The sequence below is a fragment of the Echeneis naucrates genome, chromosome 20 (genome assembly GCF_900963305.1).
Source record: "Echeneis naucrates chromosome 20, fEcheNa1.1, whole genome shotgun sequence".
In the NCBI taxonomy this organism is placed as follows: Eukaryota; Metazoa; Chordata; class Actinopteri; order Carangiformes; family Echeneidae; genus Echeneis; species Echeneis naucrates.
In genome coordinates, this window is record NC_042530.1 from 3990693 (window position 1) to 4018056 (window position 27364).

Consider the following 27364-nt stretch of genomic DNA (forward strand, 5'->3'; position numbering starts at 1 on the left):
CACACAGCACAAACAGTACCGAATGTGTATCATCCACAGCTGAAAATCTGCTATTGTTTGATTAGCACTTTACAGAAAACCGCAATGCTCGGCTATTTAGGGAACCAACCAGGCCTTTTTTCTGAAAAATACAATTCTATATTTGTGGCAATTCTTTAAAATTGTCATCTTTGACAGGGATAAATGGGCTTGGAAATGAGAGCCTTAGAAATGTTTATTGGTGGTCCAATAAAGTAACTTTGTTGAATCTTTTAAAGCGTTGCCGTTCAATTGAGTCTTTTGCTGAACTGCTTGTTCGGATTTGTCGCGAGCTGCAGGAAACACACTGGCATAAACACTGCGGCACCACTTTTCATAAACAGAAATAATCTCAAAATTGTGACACCATTTCATGTGCGTTTTTGAGGTCCACTGTGATCTAAAAGCGCGAGACGCCATATGCCTGTTTATCATACAATATCAGTCCAACTGCCTCTCTGTTTCTCCGTCTCCTTGCTGTCTGTCTCACTTTAGACTGTTTTCTGCGCCTCTGCATTAAATGATAATCACTAGAATGATTTCAAGATATTTGACTGAAGTAAACCGCCCATTGTCTCACAGAGGTTTCCGACCGCAGTAGCTCCAGACTATAGTAAATGTTGTACATTGATTGAGGGAACAGAGAGACTTAAATGTCTCAAGAGCAGCTGTCTCACCATGGGAACCGAGATGCTATAAATAATGTTCTTGACAGCCACCTACTTAAATAAATAAAATTTCTCAAGTTAAACATGTAACCAAGTCACTTATTCCTTTATACAGGAAATGTGTTGCACATTCTTGCCTCATTTTGGGACGCTTTCGAGCTCATGGCTCATATTTCACATTTTCAGGGTGTCAGAGGACTTGAAATGGTCTCCTCGGGCCACATGGATGTGACACTTTAATGCCGCAGCTCTTTTGTTGGAGAGAAAGAGAGAGCCATTGTTGGGCACCAGCATTTCTTGTCAGATGGGCCAATTTGATCCTTTTGTTTGTTTTGCACCAAACTCAGACAATTACAGCGTTAGAGATTGTCACCGACAATGAAAGTGTCAAATCAATGTTCTCCTGCAGTATATTATGTGTTGCAATGGGGAGTTCAATAAACCAGACAAAATGACAAAATGTTTCAAAAGCATTCATTTCACAACACTTTTCATAATATGTTGTGCCTTTCTTAAAATCAATATAATTGCACTCACGGCACAAAATGACTTTGTTTAAGTCTGACTGCATTTTAAATTGTAATTGGTCCTCATCCTTAATTGGGATCAATATCTCAGCATTTTATAGATAGTTTTCAGATTTACGTGTGTAAAATGTTCCTTCACCCTTGAAATGTGAAGCAGATATTACATTGCAGTCCTTACATTTCAAGCAAAACAGTTTTTTGTTTTTTTGTTTTTTTTGGCTACCTCACACCTCTTATCAAATTTTGACAAATAAATCTCACATGTGTGTATTCTCCCTCTCTCTCTCGCTCCCTCAGCCTCTGGACTTTGAAACAAAGAGCAGTTTTTCTCTGAGGGTCGAAGCCACAAACAGGAACATTGACTCCAACTTCTTGAGCTTGGGCCCATTCAGCGACACAACATCAGTCAAGGTGACGGTGGAAGACGTGAACGAGCCACCCATCTTCTCCGCGCCGCTGAGCAAGATGGTCGTTTCAGAGGACGCCAAAGTGGGCACCTCAATCGGGAAGGTCTCTGCTCATGATCCAGACACTTCCAGCAGTGCCATCAGGTACAAATGATATGCTCACATACTATTTCAGAGGAGTAAAACTTTGAATCATTCTGTTCTCTCACCCTCTTTGATAAAACTATTTTTCAAGAGTGACTTGTTATAGAATAAAAGCACTCTGAGATTCTCCCAAAGATCCTGGTGAAACCAAAGTGAAAGCGTCTATTAGGTTAATACACTTGACCACTCCATATCATCAACTATCACAAAGAATCTGTAGACTCTCAAAAGTCCCTTGTGAGGCTGTCACAAGGACGATGCCAGATGGCGGGAGGGCCAAAGAGTGCAGCATTTGCAAAAGTGAAATGCCATCTTGAACAAGAGAAGGGCATTCCTGCAGAAGGGTCAGGGCTTCAACGCTTGTGGCCGTGGCATTTATGACTCAAACAGAGCTCTCACGCTGCCAACCTGTGTGGTGTCACTCTCAAGATCCTCTCCTATTTTGTATTAATTGAATTAATATTGGATGGAATTCATGCTTGGTCTGTTAGGACTGTTAGTAATCTTAATCAGAAAATCTAATTAGTGCCCCATTGTAGCTGTAAATTGACTCTTTTTTTTTTTTCTCCCGTGACTATCAACCTTTGCAATATATTTCACTACATCTGTTGAAATTAAAATGATTGTGGAACTAATGCAGCCACAAGAGTCAAATTACACTGCAATAATACCCTTTGGATGTGGGCTAATTGAACTTGTAATTTTTTGCAGAAGTACGGGTCTGTGTGTATTGAAAGGGTTTGATCAGTGTTTTGTGTTGAGGGACAAGTAGACAGCCTTCAGTTTTATAAAAATTCAATAGGGTTTTGTTTCACTCAAGGTCCTGTTGCTTCTTGAATTTCAAGTGATCCTTGCACTTGCACTCATTATCTGTGCTTGAAAAATAAAATCAGAAATCGCACACGTTTGTCGTCAATTGATTTAAGCTTTTAACACAACAATAGAAAGTGTTGCAGTTTGATGGAAGAAAAGTATCATAATCTTATAAATGGAAGAGCACTTAAATGTCACATCAATAACACCATCCAAAAGTAATTTTGTAAAACGTGACAGCTGTGTGTGTGGTTGTGTGTTTTGTGTTCAGGTACTCCATAGACAGGAACACAGATTTGGAGCGCTACTTTAACGTGGACGCCCTGAGCGGGGTCATCAGCACGGCCAAGCCTCTGGACCGAGAGGCCAACTCGGTCCATAACCTCACCATTTTCGCCATCGAGAGCCGTGAGTTCACTTCCAACAAACACTGCAAAACCAGTCAGAGTTGATTCTTTTCTAAAGCCCCTCACTAAAGGCTGGACTTTGTTTTTCCAAACAAAATACAATCACGTTCACTTTTTCCCTTTTTGCCTGGAAGCTTAAGGCTGAATTTTGGTTGTCATGCTAATTTTACTTTTGCAAAATCTTTGTTTTGAAACAAGTCCAACACAGAAAGCCAGTCAGAGACAATGTCGTCATGCAACTCAGGCAGATAACTTTAGCCTCATAGGCAAGTTAGCTATGAATAATAAACAACGGTTGATGGTGACCAGCTAGAAATGAGAGGACTGCTTTTGTCCTCACTGTTTGAAAATAACTAAGAAATTCTGAGCGGTAAATTTTGCCAGTGGGCTTTAGTTAATGGTCAATTAGCTTGTTAGCCTGCCACCACCAGAGAGTGAAACCATTGATCCTTTCTGTGCTGATGCCCCCAAATCCTAGAGCCTTCTTTGTTGTGGAAAACACAAGTGTGGGGTCGTTGGAGGCTGTCGGGGAATGTTAATTCAAGCACAGGACGTTTGTTTTGACCTCCATGTCTCCCTGAGCTGTGGGGACGAGATGCTGACTAAGGGTGGGCAAACTCACCCACGGGTGAACTATGTTAATGTGATGTGAAGAAGTGCCATGCCTTTTTTTTTTTCTTTTTTTTTTTTCTGTGTTCATCTCTCAATGGCTTCAAGGATGGGAGTTTTGCCTTTTTTTTTTTTTTTTTTTCTAGTGTTCCTATCATTTCACTGCCATCACGCAAACACGATCGACAAAAATCGTCTGTGCACGATTTGCTGAGCACTCTCGACAGCTGCATCACATCAGTATAAGTTAGAAAAGACAACCAGCCTGTCAGGCCGGCACTTCTTCTGCTTTCACATTTTCAGACTGAGCACAGCGTGAAAAAGGGTCTTCATTTTTCATTTCGTCAAAACCTTTTTATCAGTCCTTGCTTCAAAGCCGTGTTTTTATTTACATCTAACGGCGCACAGACAAACTACTCGGTTGATTCCTGAGTGCGAGTGCTCGCCTGATATAGCAACAAAGAAGGAAGCATATAATAATAGCCTTATGAAATGTCACAACAGCCCCTCATGCATGAGGTATTGGCTTCTGACACATAGTGACGCATATTCAGCTGAAAACATCTTTGAGTTTGTGGACTGGCAACGAAATCCACGGCCCTGTACGTCTTATGACAGTATTTATAGTAAATGGCTTCTTTGTAAGTGAAGAGGTTGCAGGGACTCTTTGGTTGAGGGATGTTGTGCATTTGAGCTGCAGTCACTCACATTTCATCCGCTGTGCCCAGACCACGCTAATGACAACAAGACTGTGGCCCGAGGCTCCACACGTCCTTTTTATCACCATCAAATCAGCCGGCCCCCCGAATGTCAGCGCGTCATCTCTGGCTGGCATGGCGGCGACGCCAGGCTAAATCATCGTCTTGCACTCAGACGTGGCCATTTAACCATCAGTGTGTGTCAGGCAGACAGAGGCGTGAAGCCCACAGTTTGCACACGCAGCCTTCCCTCTGCAACAAGCTGGCACTGAGCGGAATCACTTTGCCTTATACACAGCTGTTTGAAGCACGCTGTACATTTCACTACAGCGCCACTTTTTTCTCCTCCTTTGAGATTAATTAAATAAAATGGAAAAGATCAATATTCCATAATTTGCCCAAGTGCATTAATGCAAAGTTAAAGCTGAATTAAAGTTCACTGAATGTTGTGATATTGACAGGAACCCCCTTCTCTCTGTCTCTTTCAGAGGACCCGTTGCAAACTGGAAAAGGCATCGCTCTCATCACAGTGCTGGACATAAATGATAACGCCCCAGTCTTTGCCATAGACTATGAAACGATCCTCTGCGAAAATGCCATGCCAGGACAGGTAAGGAGTCTGAAGTTTGCTGACTCACAAAGCCATTAAAAGTCTTTCTTGTTTCTCAAAAAGTCCACGCTGCTTACAACCGCTCCGCAGTCTGAGGTCACTCCAGGGAGATGGCATCATTAGTACGAAGGGCAGAAACAGTATCCCAGTGTCTTCAAAACATAGGAAGCTGGGTGATTTCAAAGCTTGGAGCTTTGGTCCTGGAAAAGAAGCTGCAGACATGCATTGCATTTTTTTTTTCCCCCCAGTGTTAACCATTTGGCCTTATTGTTGCTAAATGACTTGTGTTCCTGCAGCAGCGATTCATCTGCTCTTGGCATTTGGAAAATACAATCAGGCGAAGGCTAAAGGAGGCGTGTAGACCTGAATAAGTACAATTGATCACAATGATGCATCGTTTTGGAAATGGCTATTAGGCCCTTTTAAATATGTTATTTGCATTAATATTTCAGACTTGTTTGTCACCATGCTCATGGTAGGGTGAACAAAAATGGCAAATGAATTCATTTGCAAAAATGAGAGACTATACTTCACTTGCATTTGCTTTTTTTTCTGTTTGCATGATGCTTGACCCACCTGCGGCTCTTTTTCAGCTTCTGGTGACTTACATGTACACTGAGGATTGAAATGTTTTGAGTTTTTGAGGGATTCTTTTGGATTTTGTTAAATCCATAGATTAAAAAAAAAAAAAGTTCACTAAATTCAACCTACCTTGAGGTATTTTTGAGATCCTGCTAAATTTAATTGTAGTTCATCAGATTTATGCTCCAGCGTACGAGTGTTTGGTGGAATAAACATTGACTCTGTGTCAGTAGTTATCGAAGAAGACTTTTCTACCATAGCAGAATTTCTATTTTTGGTTAATGATCCTGCCCTCATCCTCAGATGATTGTTGTTGCTCATTGCCATCAAATTTAGAGCAACACAAGCAACTATCTATCACCCATCAATACACCCCGACTTTCAAATTTACCAGATAATTTGAGCATTTCTACGCACTGGCGCCTGATAAATTACAGCAAAGAGACTATGACAATGCTGAAAAAAGTCATTCCCCAACAATCAAACTGCGCCTCAGGACATAGAACCAGCCATGGCCCATGACGGTATCATCAGCAGGAAAAGGTACAGCAAATCTGTAATTACTCAGCTGAAGCAGACAGATTGCTTACTCAAGTTCCAGTGATAGCTGAGCTGTGAGGTCTGCCCTAGGTGTAGCTAGGAGCGACTCTGCTCTAAAGCGCCAAGCTGCTGGTGACGGAGGCCTCTGTCCTCGTCCACCGAGCGAGCTTGACGTGCTGCATTCAAATTCTCTCCACTGAGTCTTAAAATGCTGCAGACATAAATGGGCTGCTATAGCTCGAAGCCAGCTGGTAACAGTCAGTCGTGGAAATGTTTCCCCCCTTTCTCTTCAACCGTTTTCACCATAAACTGAAGTGAAATGTTTGATTTGTTAACCAGCTAGTTAGCAAGTTAGTTAATCAGGAGCTTACTCTGGACTCGTGACAAACGATGAACTGAAAGGGGTATAATAAGGTTCATGGTGACTTTATTAGTAACCATAGCATGTCAACATACAAACATAGATTACAGGCAGCACAGAAAAAACATGGGCAGGTGCTCACAAGGCTCACTGATCAGGATTGTGTGTAAGTGGAATAAAATAAATAAATAAAAGTCTACTAAGATGCCAATGTAAAAACCTGGTAACAACACGAATTAGGGAAAGTGAATAGATAGACGTTATAAACCACGTCAGGTTTTAAATAATATTTTCTATATAAATATATTAGAAATACACTGTAAAAAAAAATCACGTTCGTATTTTACGTTATCACATTTTAAATGTAACATTTCAGATGTGAAGTGAATTTCTTTACACTTCACCTGTAAAATACTGTAACATCCCACGTGGCAATATGATATACTTTTAAGTGAGTCCACTTGGTTTCACATGGGGTGCATTTGCATTTAAACATGTTATTTGTCATATCCTTCACTCTCAGCATCACTGCGACCGCTGCAGACTGTTCCCTTTTGTTGTTCTCTTCACTAATTCAAATTTCTATTCAGACCCATTCAAATACAGTCTTCTGTTTAGGCAACACTGAAGTGTGCCACTGGGATTTCACTGACTGAATAATGAAGGCAGGCAAAATGAAAATTTCATGATGAAATTTACACCCAAAAACACATACAGAGCAAATGGAAAGTGAGAGTTTGACATTTGAATGCAAAAACGCTCTTTGAATTACAACTAGGTGTCAGCTGTCAGTTAGCCGCCAGACTGGGTGGACTTGTAACCTGTCAGATGTGCGCTGCTTTACCTCCATGATTCCTAATTAATTAAAATGCTCCTGTTGTGTACTGTATGTCCAGCAGCATTGAACAGTTGGTTGTGCTGGCTCCGCCGGGTTCCCTGTAAGCTTTGTTCAAAATCTTAGGCCGCCCACTGGCTGTCACGCCCATTGGCTTATTCACAGCTGTGACAAAGATGAAATAATATTTGCCAGTTGGGGCCAGAGTTGACTCTGTGGCTGTGTAGCACAGATTAACAGGGAGTGCAGGGATGGAATAACCTGCCATTTTTCAGGCCTAATTAAGGCAGTCTCGTGGCAGTGGTTCTCTCCAGAGATGCCACATGTTACGGATCATCGGTACGTCTGTCTTCTGCCATAACATTAACTGATATTATGATAGGGCAGGGGCATTGGGAACAATTGGGGGAGGGGGAGAGGGGCAGGGGGTCATGCTGTACAATCATTTTAGTGTAACCATTACATACATGAGTGGCCTTGACATTCTGCTGCCCCCAATCTGCTCCCCTCAACCCTGCCGGCATCGTCCCCAAGGGGGCTCAGTACCCCGAGATAATTGTGGATATTGGTCTAAAGAAGGGATTTTGAAAGTGTTAGGTGAGATCTGTAGCTGGAACATGAGGGGGAAATGATTTCCATTATGGATAAACATTCATAAATCCCCTTATAATGGAAAAAGGCTGTTCCTTGTAACTCCTCAGGAATCTAGGGTAATGTTTCGAAAATGTTTTTAAGAAGATCTTCAGTATGAAAGTGACAGTTCCTTGTACCACCAGAGCCACAATAAGAACAGGAACTTTTAATAGCTACCTCAGCACACGTTTATATTGGTACAATTGTACTACCTGATTGCTTTTCCCAATACATTATGGGAATTAGTTCCACAGCTCAAATCATGATTATCCCCGCATTAAAGTAAGACAATGAATTATTGTCAAAGTCAAAAATAGCTATCCTCCTCCACAAGCCTCAAACTATGTTAAATTGCAGTGGAAGGAGGCTGCCTAGACACCCCTCCCCCCCTTCCATCACAACTACCTTACTTTCCTCCTCTCAACTACTGCCTCAACTGTCGCATCAATCACACAAACACAAAAGCAAACTTCACACTAGCAGTTGTCACTTGAGGTGTTGCATAGAGGTGGGAGTTGAAAACAGATATGTCAAGGCGCAAGGGATGCGGAAAGCATTAGCGTGTGGCATCATAATCTCTGCTCTATAAAAAGACAGAACATGGAGCAAATTTAATCTCAGATCTCACCAGGAGATCACCTTAGCCCCAGCAGTTCCGCCTCGTCAGGATCATGCCAATAAACAACAAACGCCGTTGAGAGAACTGACTTCAGAAAATGAAATGAAATGGAGAGATAACATTCGCTGGCTGGCATGTATTGATTACCACATGCATGTGTGTTTGTGTTTTTTTTTTTTTGTGTGTGTGTGTGATGACAGCAGGCATGTGCGAACAGGGGCTGTTGATCTCTTGGTGAGCTAAGTTGCAGGTGTCGCGTGTGGGTGATGTTTGGGGCAAAACCGCGGCGCAGCGGAGAGTGAGTGGTGTGAAAACCGCAGCCTCGCCATTTTCCTCGTCAACACAACCCCCTGGTTAAAGCTGTCATATCATCATGGCAACCACCACCATGTATTCGATGCAATGCTTGTTTATACTCTTAGTACAACTTTCTATTGGCTGGCTTGATTTCATTGTATGAGTCATCTGCCATCAGGATTTCAGGTGGCTTCAGTGAAAGCCTCAGTTGTATCCTTTTCAGAGTCTGGTAATTGCACTTTTAAGAAATATATGACAGTCACACCTAGACTTTAGATTGAAGATAAAGAAGGCGAGTTTCAAATACAATGCAGCATTTTCTGCGCTTGTGTCAAATACAAGAAAGTGTTGCTGAAACTCGTTATCGCACCAATTCCCTCACACAGCAAAGTCTCCGTCCAGCCATGGTACATTAGCTGACATTACTTTCCTCATTATATAGCGGCCGCAGTGTGAGTCTGAGTGGGCTGAGAGAGGCGCAGATGCTATGTGTCATAGGTGCAGTGAATGATGGTCATTGTAGTTCACAAGCACACCTCAGGTGTGTTTCAGGATAATTAAATCTTGATTGTTTGAACTGCAAACCGGCGAGAACAGACGCAGTTTAGTTGGCAAGATGATGTTTGTGGAATTACCTCGAGTGCTGCGTGAACAGTCAGTTATTTGGCTCGTGAAGATTCGGCTTAATCATCCGGGTGGTGCAAAGTTTGGAGAAAGCTGAATCCAAATGACTGGACTGGAGTCTTCAATCAAAAAGTCCAGACTCAGAGTTTGGCTTCAGATTAAAAAGGAAAGTTAGATTCTACTCGAAGTTCATATTTTGGGCCGGATATCGTTTGAAAAAAGTTGGTATCATTCTAACATGTTGTTGTAGCAGTACCTCGGTATGGAAACCACACATCAGCAACTCCAAAAAGAACAACACAACTAATTTCATTAGACAAAACATTTTTCTATGCTGTGTACTCATTTCCGATCAATCAATAATGGATTCCAATCCCTTTTTTCAATTTAAGGAAATTCTCACTGCATTTGTGGTAAAGAGCTAAACCAGATATTGGCAAAATGTGTGCTTTTTTTTTTTTTTAGGAAGTGTTTGCTCAGCATCACTTAGAAGTGTTGCTGAGCACGTATTTCCTGAAAGTTTTGATGGTGTTTTGTTTTTTGTTTTTTTTCTCGAGTCCCGCTCCATCATAAACATTACTGTGACAAAGTGTTATAGAACATTAAAAGTGTTGCATTTACCCCAATTAGACTGCTACTGCAAAGTGTTAATAACTATTTGTTAGGTGTTATCCAGCAGTTCTGTATCCATCACTTCATTTAAACTGGTTTAGTCACTTTTCAAAGTACCTGTTGAAAAAGTGATTACAGTTTTTTAACAAGTGACACCAGTTGTTCCGTTACTACTTCTGAATTTGCAAAAACGTCTGCATTAGCTCGAGTTAATTTGCAGTTGTTCTCTGTATTTACAGGCTCGTGGTGCCATCATTTCACATCTGAGCTGTTATTTTCATGTTCGTTTATCCAGAAGTGCCATCCATGTTGTGCTGTATTTTAGCGGACACTGGTTCCCTGTGGTCGGGGGCGGAGTGGGGGGAGGGGTTTGCTCGAGACAGTTTAAATAAAGAAAAGGAAGCAGCAGAGGCTGAGATCTCCCAGATTTTGGTCCCTCGCATTGGCAAACCTTCAGAAATTCAGCATCCATAATACTCACAGATATAGTCTCTCACTGTTCATCTGTTTGAAAGGTTCAAGGCCAAAACCTGATGATAACAGAATCAGAGTTATTTTCTCAAAAGCTCCCACAAGAGCCACAAGTAGTTCTTGTGATGAGTAAACTGGACTTCATGTGCTAAACACAACAGACCAAGTGTCAGTTGTGATATGGAAGACACACAAAAAAAAAGTTTTTCAGCACGGCAGATCTCCTGATGTGACACATTAAAGTCAGCATCACTTTAATGTCTAATATTTACTCCAGAAATGTACATCCATGTGCATATTATTATTTTTTTGTTGGTACATAATCTCCTTAATATTTTGATGGGAACTAGAGTAATAAATGCAAGACCATCATATATCATTTTATTCACACTCCCAGGGGGTGTGTGTGTCTGCATGCATGCCTGCATCTTTAGTTTGCACATCCCCCCTCCCCACCAAAGTCACACATGGAGACACCTTTGTCCTTTTATGTCCTTTTTGATCTGACGTGCAGCCATGTGCAAACTCAAAAAACCTTTAATTCCATGATTCATAGTCCTCCTCAGTCTTGCCTTGCGACAGGCACCAGTCTGCTGCCGCTGTTAATGTCTTTCAGCCAGAATTTATGTCTACATCCATGCCTCTCTCCTCCTGTCTCCTACTCAGCCCATTAGAGAATTCCCCAGCAAAGGTTCTCTGGAACGCCTTGCATCAGAGCCACACTAATGAAAGGCATTATACATTACAAAGTGTTTGATTTAAGAATGATTTACAGTCCTTTCCCTCTGCAGTGAAGGATGGAAACCGTCCTAGAGATAAGCTCAGGATCCATCCGCAATATTCAAAGGACATCAAAGGGGTTCAAATTGTGTATAGGATTCATCATCAGTGTAAGAACCACAAAGAAAGGTTTCTATCAGATGTGTAATTTCCATAACAGTGTGAGAGCCATCTGAATTATTGTGATCCAGAAATCAATGGCAGCTTTCATGCTATGCAGCTGAGCATGCATACGCTGCATGTTTATATACTCGATTGTTGAGCCTACCTGCCACTGATTCGGTGCTGACACAAACATCACTTCAGTCTGCATAAACACCAGATATCCCAAATGTTCTTGAACTAGGGCAGACAGTTTTCATGCATTTGTTTATTTTATTTTTTTGCATGCTTGCACTTTAGTTCCCGGTATAAATTTCCCTTGTGCGCCAATACCAAACACTAGATAAAAAAAATAAATAACTAAATACTTTGTGAGTGATGAAAGAGCAACTATTTTAATTTTGTTAAGAAGTAGGGTAAAATATTCATGAATTTTCACCCCGCCTGCCAGTTTTAATAATTGGCAGGATGTCGTTTACCACCTACACCAACCTCTAATACCTGACAGCTTGTAACCAGCAGCATTTAATCACAGCTGACAACTAATAATCCATGTCTCGGCACTGATAGATCATTGGCTTTTTTCTTTTTTCCCCCATCTTCTTTTGTTTTTGTCTGGGTGTTAGAGCTGTTTTGGGCTGGGATATGTCATAATTTAGTGTGAATTGCTTTTAGGAATCTCTTGGCTCCCGTCCATGGTTGTGAGTTGTCGCAGGTCTGAGTTTCAAGATTGCCTAAAAAGGACACGGAAAGCTTGATCTAAATTTATAAGGACACTGCTGCAGTAACGCCCACTTTGATGGCCGTTGTGTTGGCTATCATTTGTCGCCCATATGGCACATTTGTGTGATATACATCTCCTGTGCAGCATGTACTGACTTAGCTTTCCTTTTTTCCTCCCCTGCTGCAGCCAAGTGCCGCTGCCCAGATGATGCTGGAATTGATGCTCAGTTGGTGTTGTTTGTTTTGTTTAGTTTTTTTTAATTGGTGAAAATACGTAACTTTATTTTCACATAACATGTTTGTATGAAGAAACGAATCAGTACAGCACATGCTGGTGGGTATAAATAAATTGTTTCATTTGATAATTAGATTTTTTTTTTTTTTTTTTTTTTGCATTATTTATATTTCTCTTCACTGCTATATAATAAAAGGAGGAAGAATCTGTTTAGTCCTCGGGTTCAGAGGCAAAGTACAGTGGGCCGAAGCAAATAACATTCAGATGTTTAACTCACAGATATGAATGCTTGTCTTGCAGCGCCTCCAGCAACAGCGGTTCTTGTCATGAGTCATTTTCATACTTGTAATAATGAAGTAGCAATGCCTGGCTGCGTAGCATGTGTATCTTTTGAACTGCATCGGTGTACTGACCTCCATATGAAGTTTCTTTCTTATAAGGCATTAGCCATTTAATCTTCATCGCGGTTGTTCAGCTGTGTGAGTCTTGAGCTTGTTGAATTGGTGGGTATTACTGAACTAATCAATATGATTGAACCCGCTCTCGGACTTCATTGAAGTGCGTTAGGTCAAAGCACACTTCAGTTCTCCAGACCTCTCCAGGTGATTTCCTTCCTTACAAATAGCTCAGCGGAGAAAAGTCACTTATAAATCTCATTCAGACTTAAATTATTTCTCCAGGGGAAGTTGGGAGATTTTTGACATTCCTTGCCCTGGTCAGTCATTTAAATACAGTCTGGAGCCTGCATGTGGGCAATTTCTCACCTGCGCCTCAGTAATAATTAGAGCAATAATTGCATACTGACTTTCAGCGAAGAAGCTGGTCCTTTTCTAATTTAAATGCCATCTAGAGTGAGGTACTTTTTGTTTTGTTTTTTTCCCTCAAAGCTGCTTTACCTCCCACTGTTTTTCTTTCCTTGTTTTCTGATCAAGTAAAATCAATTTTTATTTTGTAATTCAAACATGTTTCTGTTCATCTATAAGGAGACACCAACATTAATGCTTACTTAGCCTATGACAGTAAGAAGATACTCTGAAAAGAAACCAAATATGCCGTTGAAACGTCAACAGGAAATAGTCTCTTCTGAGCCCAAATTTCCAATTAAAAAAGCTTTTAGCACTTCCTGTTTATAGTTCTCCTGTAAAACAACCATCAGTGGATTGATTTCTGATATACTGATGAAAATAAAAATGTGAGGCAAATGTGAGGGAACTGACTTTGTAACATTTTTCGAAGACATTCAATTCTAACAAATAGAAATGTGCATTGAATGTTGACATGACAAAAACAAACGTCACTTTTGTTTGGTTCTACATAGTAAAGTAAAGCACAACTGGACCTCAGTATTATTTCAAAAAGATCTGTTCACTATGAATGCCCACATTGTGTTCATTTCTGGCTTCTGCTATTAAAGGGTTAATAAAAATGTTACAGCAAAATGTATTATGTTCTCGGGAGCAGGACTACTGGAGAATGATTTGCTTTAAGAAATCAATTTCCAAAAGAAAACACTTCATCCCTAAGAGGTTGCCAAGCTCTTGCCAAATAAGCACTTACTGTACTCTGAGAGATAAACGACAGAAAACCACAGCCAAACATTGTAAAGAAAATCTTTTCCATCAATCAGAATCAAGCTGAATTCCTCAGTTTACTCATACTGTTGCTTTGCCTTTTAAGAAAGATTAATGCCTCCGTGTGTATAAATCTGGTAGAGAGCGAAAAGTGATGGATATACAAAAGGCTTGACGACAATGCTTTCTTCAAATTGATACAATGAGTGACAATAACAGTCAGTTCTTTCGGCATGCCGACATTGAACAATTTACAGCTTGAGTTAACGCCCAATCAGCCAGTGGGATGGGGTTAAAAAAACAAGAAGGAAACTAATCCCAAATGTGCCTGTATTCCTGTTGTCTCCAGGTGATCCAGACCATCAGCGCCGTGGATAAGGACGAACCTCTGAGCGGCCACCGCTTTTATTTCGCCCTCGCTGCACCTGTTGCCGGCAACCTCAACTTCACCCTACGAGATAACAAAGGTACAAAACGCCCTCATCTAACATTTTCCATATTGCTGGGAGGCAAAAATTTTCTCACTGGTATTTTCTGATTATCTGTGCTTGTATGGATGTGTCTGCGGGAAATCTGTAAGTCCAGGAGATTTGCGAGGTTTGAATGCAGCCAACCAGGTTCAGTTTCATTATAAAAACATTTTTCTTTGCCTCGGCAGTCATGTAAGCTTTAAAGAGTGTCGTTCTTGATCATTTACGACCAGAGATACTGCACAACTATAAACTAGACTTAAATCTGTAGCAAAGAGTAGAGTTTTTTCTACGGAAGCCTCAGAAATTCTCCATCTCAAGTTTCACTTTTAGCAACAAACTTTGAATAATCTTAACTCATTATTTCATTAATCAAAAGATCTATTTTCTGCTGCTTAGCTAAGTAAAAGACACATTCATTGAATTAATGATATCGCTGGTATTTACAGTATACCTGCCGGTGAAACTTTGATATAATAATTTATCTTCCAAGGCTGCAGTGCCAATGTCGCTCTTCCATCATGCATGTACGTTCAGGGACAGTATGAATTTTAAACTTCAAACTGTGGGGAAAAGGAAAGATAATACCAACATGGAGGAAAGTAACACAAGTATGTGAAGTAGATGATTTCTTGTATTCTTATGTACACTTGATGATTATTTAAATGCATGAATTACAGTATAATTTATGGCATCTCATAAAATTCGTAAAGTCAACTTGGTGAACCCTGAAACTCCATCACTACGTCCTTGTCAGAGCTTCAGGTATCAGGTCAGCCCTGTTACATCCAGCTGCTAAATCAAAACCTCCCCGGAGAGCATTGCCAGTGGCCCTCAGAGTCCGTTAAAGGTGTTGGTCAAGTTAGGTATGGTATATTTGCTGCTTACTCCCTCCGAATTGAGCCTGGCAGCGATGCAATTGACACTTTGGCCATTGCTCACTCCGGCTCTCTATATCTGGACACAATCTACTCCGCAATCTGACTCGGGAAGGAAGTACAGAGTAACCTGTGCCTGCCGGCATCCCCGGTTGTGCCAAATGAAATCATAATTCTGCTATGACAACACCCTTTCCTCCTTTTCTTCGTAATTGTTCATCCAAACTGAATGAAAAAGCAAACTTTCTTTGACAACTGGAGCACATCTGGATAATTCAATTTGTGCCGCAATCCACAACGGCAGAGTTCTGCTCTCCTCCGAGCAGGGTGTCTGAAGAACATATCACAGAACGGCTTCACTCCAGCAAAACAAACTGGAAACTTCCTTTGTATTATAGCGACGTGCTCGCCACCTACACATAAAGCAGTGGGCAGACAGAAAAAGAATTTCCTCTTCTGGAAGAAAACTTCAGCTTTAAAGGCCTAAAAAAACAAAACAAAAAAAAAAAAAACACGTTGTTCCTGACTCAATCATTACTTACTTTAATGAATCCCTGCTGCTTTAAAAACATGTGCAAAGCTGATACACTCTCTGAAGTAATGCCCTGTGTTGAGTGTTTTGTTCATACGTGGGAGCTTTAGCTAAGGCTGCCACGTTACATTTCAGAGGTAAGAGCAGCAGCAGCCAGGTTTTGCCACTGTAATCCCTGCAAGTGCAGACCTGTGTTAACATGATGAACTGAATGTTTGAAGTAACCTCTCAGCAGATTAAAAGCAACTTGGCTGGGAGACCATTTTTGAAAGCTTTGTTGAGGAAAGACCTTCTATGAGCATGCACTACTTTATATTTACCTTGATTGGACTATGAGTGTGTGTGTGTACGGGCATACACTCGTGATTGATTTGATGCCAACACTTTCAAAACCCATTCGTTCTGTAGTGTTCACCCAGAGAGTACGGTTAAATGGGCTATTTTTCTATTGCTACATAGCCGGTGTCGCCAGTCTAAAGAAAACGCTGTACAGTAGTTTCACTGTTGGCCTTCGGTGCTTCACTCATGAGCTGGCTGCAATGGAAAACACCAATTTTAGCATTTGTCTCAATCACTTCTTTCCTTCTTCTGAAGTTCGCACAGCGTGGCGTCCTATCCAGCCTCAAGTTACATCGCTGCTCAGAGGGCGCTGAGGTTAGACAACTGAAAGACTTTACTTGGATAAAAGCAACAGTCTAGCATTTTTGGAAGTGATTCTTCACTTGCTGGCCATAAGTTAGACGAGAAGATGGATGCCCATCCCATATCTGTATGCACCAATATAGCTTCTACAACCAGCCAGGAAATGTTTAACTTCCTGCAACAACTTGTCTTTTTTAAACATTTCTGTCTGTGTGCAGCTCAAACAAACATGCTCTTGTGTTAATTAGTAAGCCTCCGAGACATTCTTTTAAATATTTTGGACAAAGCCAGGCTTGGGATTGTAAATTATCTAAAAACAAAAACAAACAAACAACAACAACAACAAAAAAAAAAAAAACTGTACTTAAATATATTTTGACCAATTATGCCCAAATCAAAGCGCAACAGACAAACAAACAAATGAATACAGAAAACTCTAATATGAGATAACCAAAATTATATTTTGCAGAAACGTTTGTTTGTTCATCACCACCCAACGCCTTTGGGGTGAACTGGATTGCTCACATTAGTGAAAAATGATGCTCTTATTGTGGCGGCCCATGCTTTCACAATGAATTGTATTGTATACTTTTTGTCTTGTGACCACTTGTACGTTCACTTTTGTGTTTACTTCCCTGCTGATGTCTGTTAAAATAAAGTAACAGGGACGACTGAACACTTAGCATAAGAACGTATTTATTTAACATTTTAAGTGGTTTATTTTGAAATCCATCACAGTTGGCATTAACCAACTTTAATTTTTTTTTTTTTTCCATCCACCAGAACATTTCGCTGATTATAATAATGTGACACCGACAAAAGAGCCATCTATATTCATCTGCTCCTTGTTCTTAAGCTTCTGAAAGAAATCTGAATATCACTCGAGAAACAAAGGACTTCTCCTTCAAGACACAATCTACATTTCAATTGTGACTGCTCACTTTGACAATGTGCTTGAATCTATTGATATAGTCGTAGCTTGTTTTGAAACTGTGTGTAAAGTCATATTATCCTCCTCCGGCTGCCACGCTCTGCCCTTTTCACTGAGATTTCATATAAGATCTCACGATGAAACCAAAGCTGTTATTAGCCAACAGGTGGTCAAAATGAGGGAGAGAAGCCGCAGAGTGTGTCATGTAATAAATTGTGTTAATGACACCATCTGTTGCCATTTCTGCTTATAATACAGTAAAATAAGTCCAAACTGCACAGCAATCATTACAGAACAGAAGTCAAGCCTCCTGCTAGTAATATATATGTGGTTCATTGTTCTTCTGAAGCCAGGAAAGTTGATGTCCAAATTAAATCCAGGCTTTGTTTGACCAGCGTCTGCTCTCCCCCTTTTCTTTTTTTTTTTTATTATTTCTTGCAGACAACACGGCGTCCATACTGACGAAGCGAGGTGGTTTCCGGAGGCAGGAGCAGCCCGTTTATCGGCTGCCCGTGTTGATCGTGGACAGTGGAAGTCCAGCCCTCAGCAGCACGAACACGCTCTCCGTTCGCGTGTGCGACTGCAACGCCGATGGCGTGGCCTTGTCTTGTGGAGCTGTGGCGTACACGGCGACCGGCCTGAGTACCGGCGCACTGCTGGCTATTTTAGGCTGCATCATCACACTTCTGGGTAAGATTCATGTGATATCAGTGTCAGAAGTGTGTGTGAGGTTTGGGTTTGTTTTTTTCTTTTCTATGGCTTGGAGGTTTGTTTAAAGCTCACGGGGATGTGGATCAGGTGTGTTCTTTTTGCAGCTGAGCTCACTGTTTCTATCAGACTTGACATTAAACAAGGAACAATTTTGTTTTAGTTAGTCTCCAATGTAACTGCAATTTGGTTTACCACTTGTTCAATAATAGCCTTACTGAAGCATTTAGATTCTTTACTTGAGAAAAGTAAAATTTCAGAGTAGCTATGGATTAGTCAGATTAATCAGAAGTCCTAAAGATGACAAAAAATTGACATTTTCTCTGTATATTGGAACAGAAGGGTAACTGACAGGAGGTGCATATATATCTTTAACGTCTTTTTTATTATTTATTTATGACAAAAACAACTGAAGAGCCATTGCTCTTTTTTTAGTAAATATTGGACGGTTGATGAAACTTCACAACAGTTTTTTGGGTCATATTAAAAATGTAAAGCAGTTCTCACCAATGTTTCTTGGTTTGGTATCAAAGAAAATGACTTTATGAACTCGCCTTTTAGATTTATTTAGAAGTGTTATAGGCCTCGAGGGACACAATGTCTACTTCAGAAATGTAGCTTGCCTTAAACATGAAATATTTTAATTCTGCTTTACACAAGCTGCTGATAACTTTTGACTTCTTCGATAAGCAGTTCTGGAGTTTTTATTTATATATTTTATAATGTAAAGTAAAGTAGACAGCAAGTTAAGGGTGCAGTGAGATTTATTGGGCAGAATAGCAGCACACAATAAAAAATTAACATGTTAATCACAATTATCACATTATTACTGACAGTCCAAGTTATATTCTGTGTTCTTAGCGTTAGTTCTTACCGCATATGAATTATTCTCAAAGTAACTAGAATTGTGAAGTTAATGTGGTAAAGTAAAAGGCGTGACGTGTTTCTGCACTGCGTCAGGACTATGAAATTGTATATATTGTAATACTGAAGTTACTTAAATACCTGAGTATATGTACTTAGTTCCAGTCCATTGGTAATCCTTTGTTCTAACCAATGAGCCGTGTCTTAAGATCTCAGCAATTAACTAACGACAAAAATAAAATGACCTCAGCTCACTACAAGAACTTAATTCACAATTGATGTCAGTGCAATTACTGCACTTAAATAGATGGCAGCGGCATATGAGCAGAAATTAGCACTAAGCAAAAGCAGAGACGTCCACATCTACAGGAAAGCAATAAAGCAAGCAGCAGCATCAGCAGATAATAGCTACTGATGTTACTAAGCACACAAACAGAGACTTAGCAAAGCCAATGTATCAACTGCCAGAGCACGTACTAGCAGGAGCAGCAAATATGAAGCCTGGTAAGGGGAGAGAGTGAGGCATGGGATCTCAGTGTAGAGTAAAACCTCTGGGAAGAGTGACTGCAGTCACAAGTTTTTCACACTCAAGCAGGGAAACCAAACTTTCAGTTTCATAACGTGTGCGCCGATTCGCCTTAACGGCTGACGTTATAAATGACGAGCAAATGAAGGCAGTGGATGCAGAACGCACAACACAAATATGCTTCCACAAACGCTCTTGCTGATCCCCTCCCATGTCTCAAATCTCTGTGGGTTGTTAGCACTTTCACCTTTCATCAAAGATGGTTTTGAAATAGTTTCATCAAAAACCTGTCAGAGGCCAAGAAAAGCTTCATTCGGCAACATTTCACAAAAACCACTTTTTAGAATTCTTCGAAAAAAAAAAACAACAAAAAAACGAAACAAAACTGGCATGTACTTTTGTCTTCTTTTCTCCCCCATTAATCATCTTACAACCCCTCAAATTCTATCTGGTGACCCGTGAGCGGGGTCCTGTCTTTACATTGGAAAGCACTGTACTGAACTGCCTTCAGGAACTGCATAGCAAGTAGTTAAAATGTAAAGTATAATGATGCATCACAAACAGGAATAAGTGCTACTTTCATTTTCAAGACTTGAAATGTATTTTGCCACAAGGTATGTTAGACACTGAGTGTCCACACTGAGACACTGTTTTTTTTTTTTAATATATATATATATATTCAGGAAGCACGTATCTGTGCCTGCACATTATTTCTGCAGTTCAGATATAAAGTCATAGTTAACTGCAGGTACTACAGATACACAGTGTCCTTATTTCAGCCTCAGTGTCGAGCCTCCATATGTACTTACCTTTGCTGTTCTGCGTTTCTCCGGCAGTGGAGCGCCTGAGAGCAGCTTTGTCAGTGCTGAGTGGCATCTCGAGGTGTTGTTCAGGTCAAACATAGTGGATGCGGAGGTATCTTCCAATCATATTTCGCTTTTGGTCCCTTTTGGATTCAGGTCAGCCGGTTCTTAATGGCTGCAAAGATGCTTACAAGGAGGTTTAATTGAAATCCTTCTTGCCAGTCACCTAATTGCTCTTGTAGTGCCGTGTTTCATTTTGAAGTATTTTTGTTTTTCGAGTCTTTGGCGCAACCATTGGATTGTGAAAAAGCACTCCATGGGCTGAAGAGCTAGTCACCCAAGGCTGTTAACTTAACGTTGAACATTTAATCCTGCTTCCCCACCCTCACGGTTGGCTTGTCATGAAATGAAATTATCTATAGGCTATACAATATTTAAAAATATCCAATACAGTTCATCGGATGCATTGTTGTTTTTTGTTTTGTTTTTTTTGCTCAGTATTTATAGTTTCCAAGTCTCTGGGAACTTTTTTTTTATAACCCTCTATTTCCAGTTATGATTATTTGTCATTATGTGACAGTCAGAATCTCCAGCGTCTGAGAACACAAGACTAAAAAATGGAGTGCAATAAGAGAAAGTGGTACCTGAAGGCAGCCTGAGTCTGTGATGAGATTTCAGCTTTCAGATCATTTCTCCCTCTCAGAGAACAAGTGTCAGTATATTTTACTAACTTAATTATAATATTTCTTTGGCGGGGCATAGATACATCCTGTACATACTTCATTTCAAGGACACACATTGTGTCTGTTTCCCAGTGCCAGACCATATGTTAAGATGTTGATAAAGACATTTGTAAATGAGACTTAATTAACATACCCTTAAAGATGATGCAGTGCCGTGCCATCACCCCCGAGGCAGCATTATTGTTCATAAAACCCACAGACAAAAGCGTTACTCCATCAGGGCAGAGTCACAGTTTAATGCTCAGGTGCTCTTCACTGAAAGCTGAGGAGGATCTAAATAACGTATACAATAACTAGAATGAGTTCTTTAATGGGGTCAGCCTTAGCTTTTTTTTATTATTATTCCAGTCCTCTTGAAGTTAGCTCTCCTTTTATTGTCACAGAGAATTCTTGTGGTGATAAATGAAAACTTCAAAAGACCTACAAAGGGAGATACGTGACCGCGCAGCCCTGAACCAGGCATTGCTAATGAAAGCTAGCTCTGTTTTGCTCAGCATGGCCTCAGGCTGTAGGCTTAGAACTAATGGCCTCCGGTTTATTATACCTCCACGCTGCCTTGTCTCTGTTTGTGCGCGCATGTGTCCTTAGCTGTCCCCATCAGTCGGCTTTGCTCAATTGGATCAGCGTCTTTGCTTCTTTTCACTGTTTCCTCCTTGTGCATATTCCGCCCCCCCCCCCCTCCCCTCTCTCCCTCTCAGACACCCCCTCCTTCCTCCCGCTCCTTTTTCTACTTCTTCCCTTGTATTAACAGCCAATGCACGGCCGCAATGCCCAGTCCTTTATTCTGATCTTTCTTGATGGTCTTCCATCAAGACTCCTTTCAATCTGTAGGTAGCAATTGAGGTCGTGATGGTCCGTGATTGTATTGTTTTGGATGAGACACGAATAAAGACCCGAGCTGTGTCTCACTGCCGGCATCCTCAGGTGCTGTCAGTCTTACATATTCCTCTATCCTCTCCCGCCTATACCCCCCCCACCACCACCACCACCACCATCAATCTCCCTCTTTCTCATCAAGTGATAGGAGCACACACTCCCACCAGCAACACCAATTCATGCTATCTGTCTAATAAGTACAATGCGTGTTGCTCGTGGAGAACATACCGCTCCTCTGCTTGCTTTAGTATTCCTCAGTTGTGTGCTGTTTTTCCACCTGTCTGCCTTTAAACCACAGAGCAGCGTGCACGTTAGCTCTGACTCGACATACTCATAAGCTAAGTGGTCATTAATCATAAGTTGATATTTTTAGATGTAATTACTGAGGTTGTCATCTGCTCCTTACGGTAATATTCCAAAAAATGCCCGGGTACAGTCTTTTTTTTTTTTTTTTTGTAATCACATTTAAAACCATTTTTAATAATACAGCCACTTTTCGATGACACATCCTAACTACTAAGATGATCATTATTTTGTTAAGAGCCAGTGTCTTTTTCCCTCAGTATAGGTTAGGTGTTGCTCAGTCCTCCAGAGGGCCAATTAGGATATTACGTAGCCTTCCGAATCGCCAGACAGTTATTGCTCTCTGAATTTTACTTATCAGGCTCATTCTATAAATCACCCCATCCCTGCTTCTCTAATTTCACTGTCTCCTATGTTAGCACTCTGCCTGTGTCATTTATTTATATCTGTATTCAAAGAGCAAACTACTTCTTCAGCAGAGCTGATCTTTGAGCACTACTGAGCACATTGAAATCTGGTGAAAGGCCACAGCAGATTAGTGTGTTTAAACAATTGCAATTATTTGCTTGCTAATACAAGTCCTTGTATTGTGCTAACAAATCAAAACAAAAAGAAGACAAGGAAGTAACCCTTTTTGGGGTTTTTTTAACCATGTAAGTCAATTAAGAGCAAATTCAACAATTACAATCTGCTAAAAGCTAGAAAAAAAAAAGGTGGTTGGGGGTTAAACTAAAACTGCAAACAGCTTGCAGAGCTATACAGGCAAAATAAAAAATGGGATGTTGATGAGACAGTAAACAGGGACATAAACTAAACAAAAACACAGTCAAGGGTGTGACAGATAATATCAACAGCAGCAAAGATGCCGTAACAGCTACTTGAATCATGAAGCAAACATATAGCAGCACCGATAAAGGATAAAATGCAGCTGGTAACATGGAAGATTTGTGTTTGCACATTCTGATTGTTTTTGTGCCCTTCATCAATTGGCGGTGCATAATGTCATTCATATGGTGGAGTGATATCTGTAATGCTGCTGAAGAGGCAACCGGCATCCTCATTTGTCATTTGTCTTGTTCTGTGTTTCATTTCTACGACTGCAGATTGAGTCCCGGTTTAAGTTTTAATTTACTGATGACTGATGCATAGCAGGGCAGCACGGCGGCGTAGTGGTTAGCTCTTTAAGTCCAGACTGAAAAAGAAAACCACACACTGTCCACTTTGGTCTGCAGATTTTCATCAGGCACGAACTCAGAGAGACAAACAGCACAGTCCCCATAATTACTGCACAGCGGCCACACTTAGGTCAGTAAGGTCAATGAGTTCCTCAATTATAAAAACAAAAGTGGCACAGATAGTGATACAAAACAAATATGCCTGTATTCTACAAGATTCATCCTGTGGTCTTTTAAAATTTAAGGGGAAAAAGCACCAAAGGCAAACAAGTACAAAAGTTTCATCTGTATTAACAAAAATACAACGTGAGGTGCATGCAGCTAATTACAATTCAAATTCACGTTTAATTGTTAGATAAACTGTAGTAGCTGTAGGGTTAGGTTGTTTTGATGGAAGCAAAAAGGAATATGTATTAGTGAATTTTTGACCTATTTTTTGCCTGATAGGTCTGTTCTGTCTGAGCCCTGCTGCAGTTGGATGCAGACCAAAAGGGTGCAGTAGAGAAGTCTGGTAGAAATAAGGTGTGTATGTTGATGTGAAAATAGTCTTCAACTATTCAGCCATAAATCACAGTGGTGATTGAGATTTATGTTAGAAATAGCACTTTAGCACGAAGGCAAAGAAGGTGCATTGGTGATAAATGAAATAAATAAGCAGGCCAGGGTCACTAGAAAAAAAGAAAAAATTACAAAAACCCTAATTAGAAAGTGCATTCAACGAAGCACGCTGCGGAGAAAAGGGCCGGCACCAGAAAACTCCCCTCGTTCACTATCGATCGTGCGAGGAAGATCATTTAAACAATTCAATTACAGCAAAAGCCATTTGCAACAATAAACTGATCTCTGTTTTTCCATTTAGTGTACATCATCAGGAAGTGTGTTATGAATTATGAATCGTGTGGGACCCCTTTCGTATCGTGGTTATGTGTTCGCTAAACTGTCTGGGCTGGAAATAAGCTCTTACAGGGCCCTCGGTACCTGACACAGACTCAGTATTTGTATGCATGGCCATCCACCTGTTCATCCTAGTAGGACGTGATTGGATGTTGGCCCGTTTCCAGTCTGTCACGCATCGTGGCTGTCTTCTAGGCATTAAACCCTAAAGAGCTTTGCTGGAAAGCACTGAGAATATTCTATTTCAACGTGCCATTTTGTAATTCACTTTGTAGAAGCCTCACTGAATCGAAAAGAATTTAGAGTGACTCAAGTTCCTAAAATCAGAGGACACAATCTTCCACAGAAATATTTGGTGTTCTGTCTCAAAGCGCTAAAAAGTATCATGGATATTAGTAGTACATTTACACTGGAGGGACAATTGCACGTATTTCACAGAAACTGTTGAGTGGTGATACTAGTGCTGCTGTTGAAGGGTGCCAGCAGTCACGAAATGGCCAACAGAGAGCTGCCCATTCATCTCCTGCAGCCTTTCCATGTGACACTTTCTCCCCTTCCCTCTCTTCCATTTGCTGCCTTATTAGAGACTGTGAAGTGGTGTTTGAATTTGGTTCCTGGGTCTCTTTCTCTGCCGCCTGCAGTAGCTCAACGACGAGGAGGAAAAGAAATATGGGCCCACGGAACGATATTTCACTGGCACCGGCGTGACATTGATGGATAGAGGATCATTAGACATTTGCCAGTTTGCTTGGGCGTAGAGTTATTTTCAGCAATAACGTATGGGAGAGGGGGCAGCGGCTGGAGGAGGGCTTCTGGTAAGATCTCAGAGGGCCAAGGATTCCAGTTTGGTGGAGTTTTGTACAGATCTGGAAGCAAAATGTAGGTGGTGTAAACCGCAGAGGAGCAAAATATATCAGGTCTGCAGGTTTAGTTCAGTACAACTGATAGAATTTGTAAATCACCGTCACTGGATTCACAAATAAATACCCCCCCCCTCCCCATCGCGCTGCCAGATAAACTCCTCATCAGCATAATACATCATGTTCTCAACATGTAACTGGGGCATTTTTTTAAAGCAGTCTGGGTCGTTTGGTCCGGTTTGCATTAGTGCCGCTCTTTGAAACATTTCTGCCAAACTATTTGAACTAATTATTGTTTTGGTTAACTGCACATTTTTAGTTATCTTTTATTTTTAATTATAGATCCATTATATCTGTTTTGCAATACTTGCAATTGCTTTAAAATTTAAAAAAAAAATCAATCACTGTTTCTTATTCAGTTACTTATTCCTGTTTCTGTTTCATTGTTCTTTTAGCCGTTTCAGCAATTTATTTGTTTCCCTGAGCTCAGATTTTAAAACTTTTTATCTCCTAGTTGACTATTTCAACTTAATGATTTATTTATTGCTTTTAGCTGACTGTTTTTAGGTCGCTCTGCTCTCTTGCTAACTACATTTCAAACATTCCTTCATATTTATATATACAGCTTATAATATATAGTGAGTAGTTGGAAGATGCTGTCAGTGTATATTGTCTATTCTATATTAATTCTCTGTTATCCGTTTGGTACTCACTGTTATGATGTATTCCTTTCTTTGAAAAACTACATATCTCTGCATCTTTTTGGCCGCCTGGCACAGGAAGTCAACACTGACTCAGGCGTTTCTCTCTCTCTCTCTCTCTCTCTCTCTCTGCAGTCATGGTTCTGCTAATTGTGACAATGCGTCGGAGGAGGAAGGAGCCACTGATTCTCGAAGAGGAGAGAGACATCAGAGAAAACATTGTCCGTTACGACGACGAGGGCGGCGGCGAGGAGGACACGGAGGCCTTCGACATGGTCACCCTTCGCAACCTGAACGTCATTAGAGACCCCAATGTGCGGCGAGATGTCACGCCGGACACGCCCACCTTCTTTCATTACACATCAGCTACCCGCCCTTCCTATAAGTCCCTGCCGGACAACGTTGTGTTCCGAGAGTTTATTTGGGAGCGGCTTAAGGATGCCGACGTGGACCCGTCAGCTCCCCCGTACGACTCTCTGCAGACGTACGCATTTGAAGGCAGTGGCTCGGTAGCAGAGTCGCTAAGCTCACTGGAGTCACTAAGTACAGACTCAGATCAGAACTATGACTATCTCACCAACTGGGGACCTCGCTTCAAAAAGCTGGCCGACCTGTATGGCAACAGCGACGGCACCAGCGTCTTCTCATAGCCCCTAAAAGTCTCTCTTAACATTTAAATAAGAGTAAATAATTGTCAGAGAAAATGATTTTGTCTGCCTTTGTGCACTGGAGGAAAAGATTTAAAAACAACACAGGAGAGACTGAAAGACGAACACTTCGACTTCAAAGCTTTTTGGTTTGTTTACCTCCTAGTATGGATTTTCAAAAGCGTGCCATGGTGAGTTTCGACACAGACTTCAAAAGTGGCTTGAGTGAGGAGGAAAACTTGTGTGCAAAAAGACATTAAAGGTTTCAGATTTTGGGCTCAAGTCCAACCTTTGACTGCAGAATGCATACATGTTGGAGCATTTTTACGGGAGGGGGTGTGTGTGTGTGTGTTGTGGGGGGGGGCAGGCGGGGGGGCGGGCAGGGGGGGCACTCGTCCTTTCATTCCAGCAATGGGCACAGGCCCAGCTCTCTTGCTTTGAAGCATTCCTTTGCTATCTTTGTGCTAAAAAAAGAAAAACCCATAAAGATTCTCCTCATAAATTGCCGCGTCCCCGGCAGCTAATCGGTAATCACTGGACTGTTCATATATTTGAAAACAATTTTTATGGAGATTTTTTTGTTTGTTTGTTTCTTTGTTGTTGTTGGGGTCTTTTTTCTGGGTGGGGGGGTTTGGGCGAGGTGTGATGAGGGGCTGTTTTTCATAAACAGTTAAGTAAAGAGCCACATTATTCATGGACTCAGCCATGCCTCGAAACACTATACAAGAAGTGCAACCGCACACATACAGTATAAACAAGTAGTAGACGTGCTAAGGAAGTCATGTGAAGACATAGGTTGTGCAAATAATAAAAAAGAATGACTTTGTTGTCAGTTTGATGTCTCTACTGGGGGACACAGGAAAGCATATAATTTCCCTTATTCTCCTAACAATACATTTTGCAGATGTTGCAATGTAGTGTTTGT

General features: G+C 40.9%; 1 protein-coding gene across 2 annotated transcripts in view; it reads left to right on the forward strand.

The window, feature by feature from the left end:
* cdh7a (cadherin 7a) overlaps positions 1-26442 on the forward strand; it is a 76477-nt gene extending 50035 nt beyond the window's left edge. For both annotated transcript variants that reach the window (XM_029528910.1, XM_029528911.1), the window contains 6 exons: positions 1511-1764; positions 2849-2985; positions 4780-4901; positions 14236-14353; positions 17781-18029; positions 25928-26442. In XM_029528910.1, coding sequence (XP_029384770.1) covers positions 1511-1764; positions 2849-2985; positions 4780-4901; positions 14236-14353; positions 17781-18029; positions 25928-26442 — 1395 coding nt within the window. The remainder of the gene's footprint in view (positions 1-1510; positions 1765-2848; positions 2986-4779; positions 4902-14235; positions 14354-17780; positions 18030-25927) is intronic.
* The last annotated feature ends 922 nt before the right edge of the window (positions 26443-27364 follow it).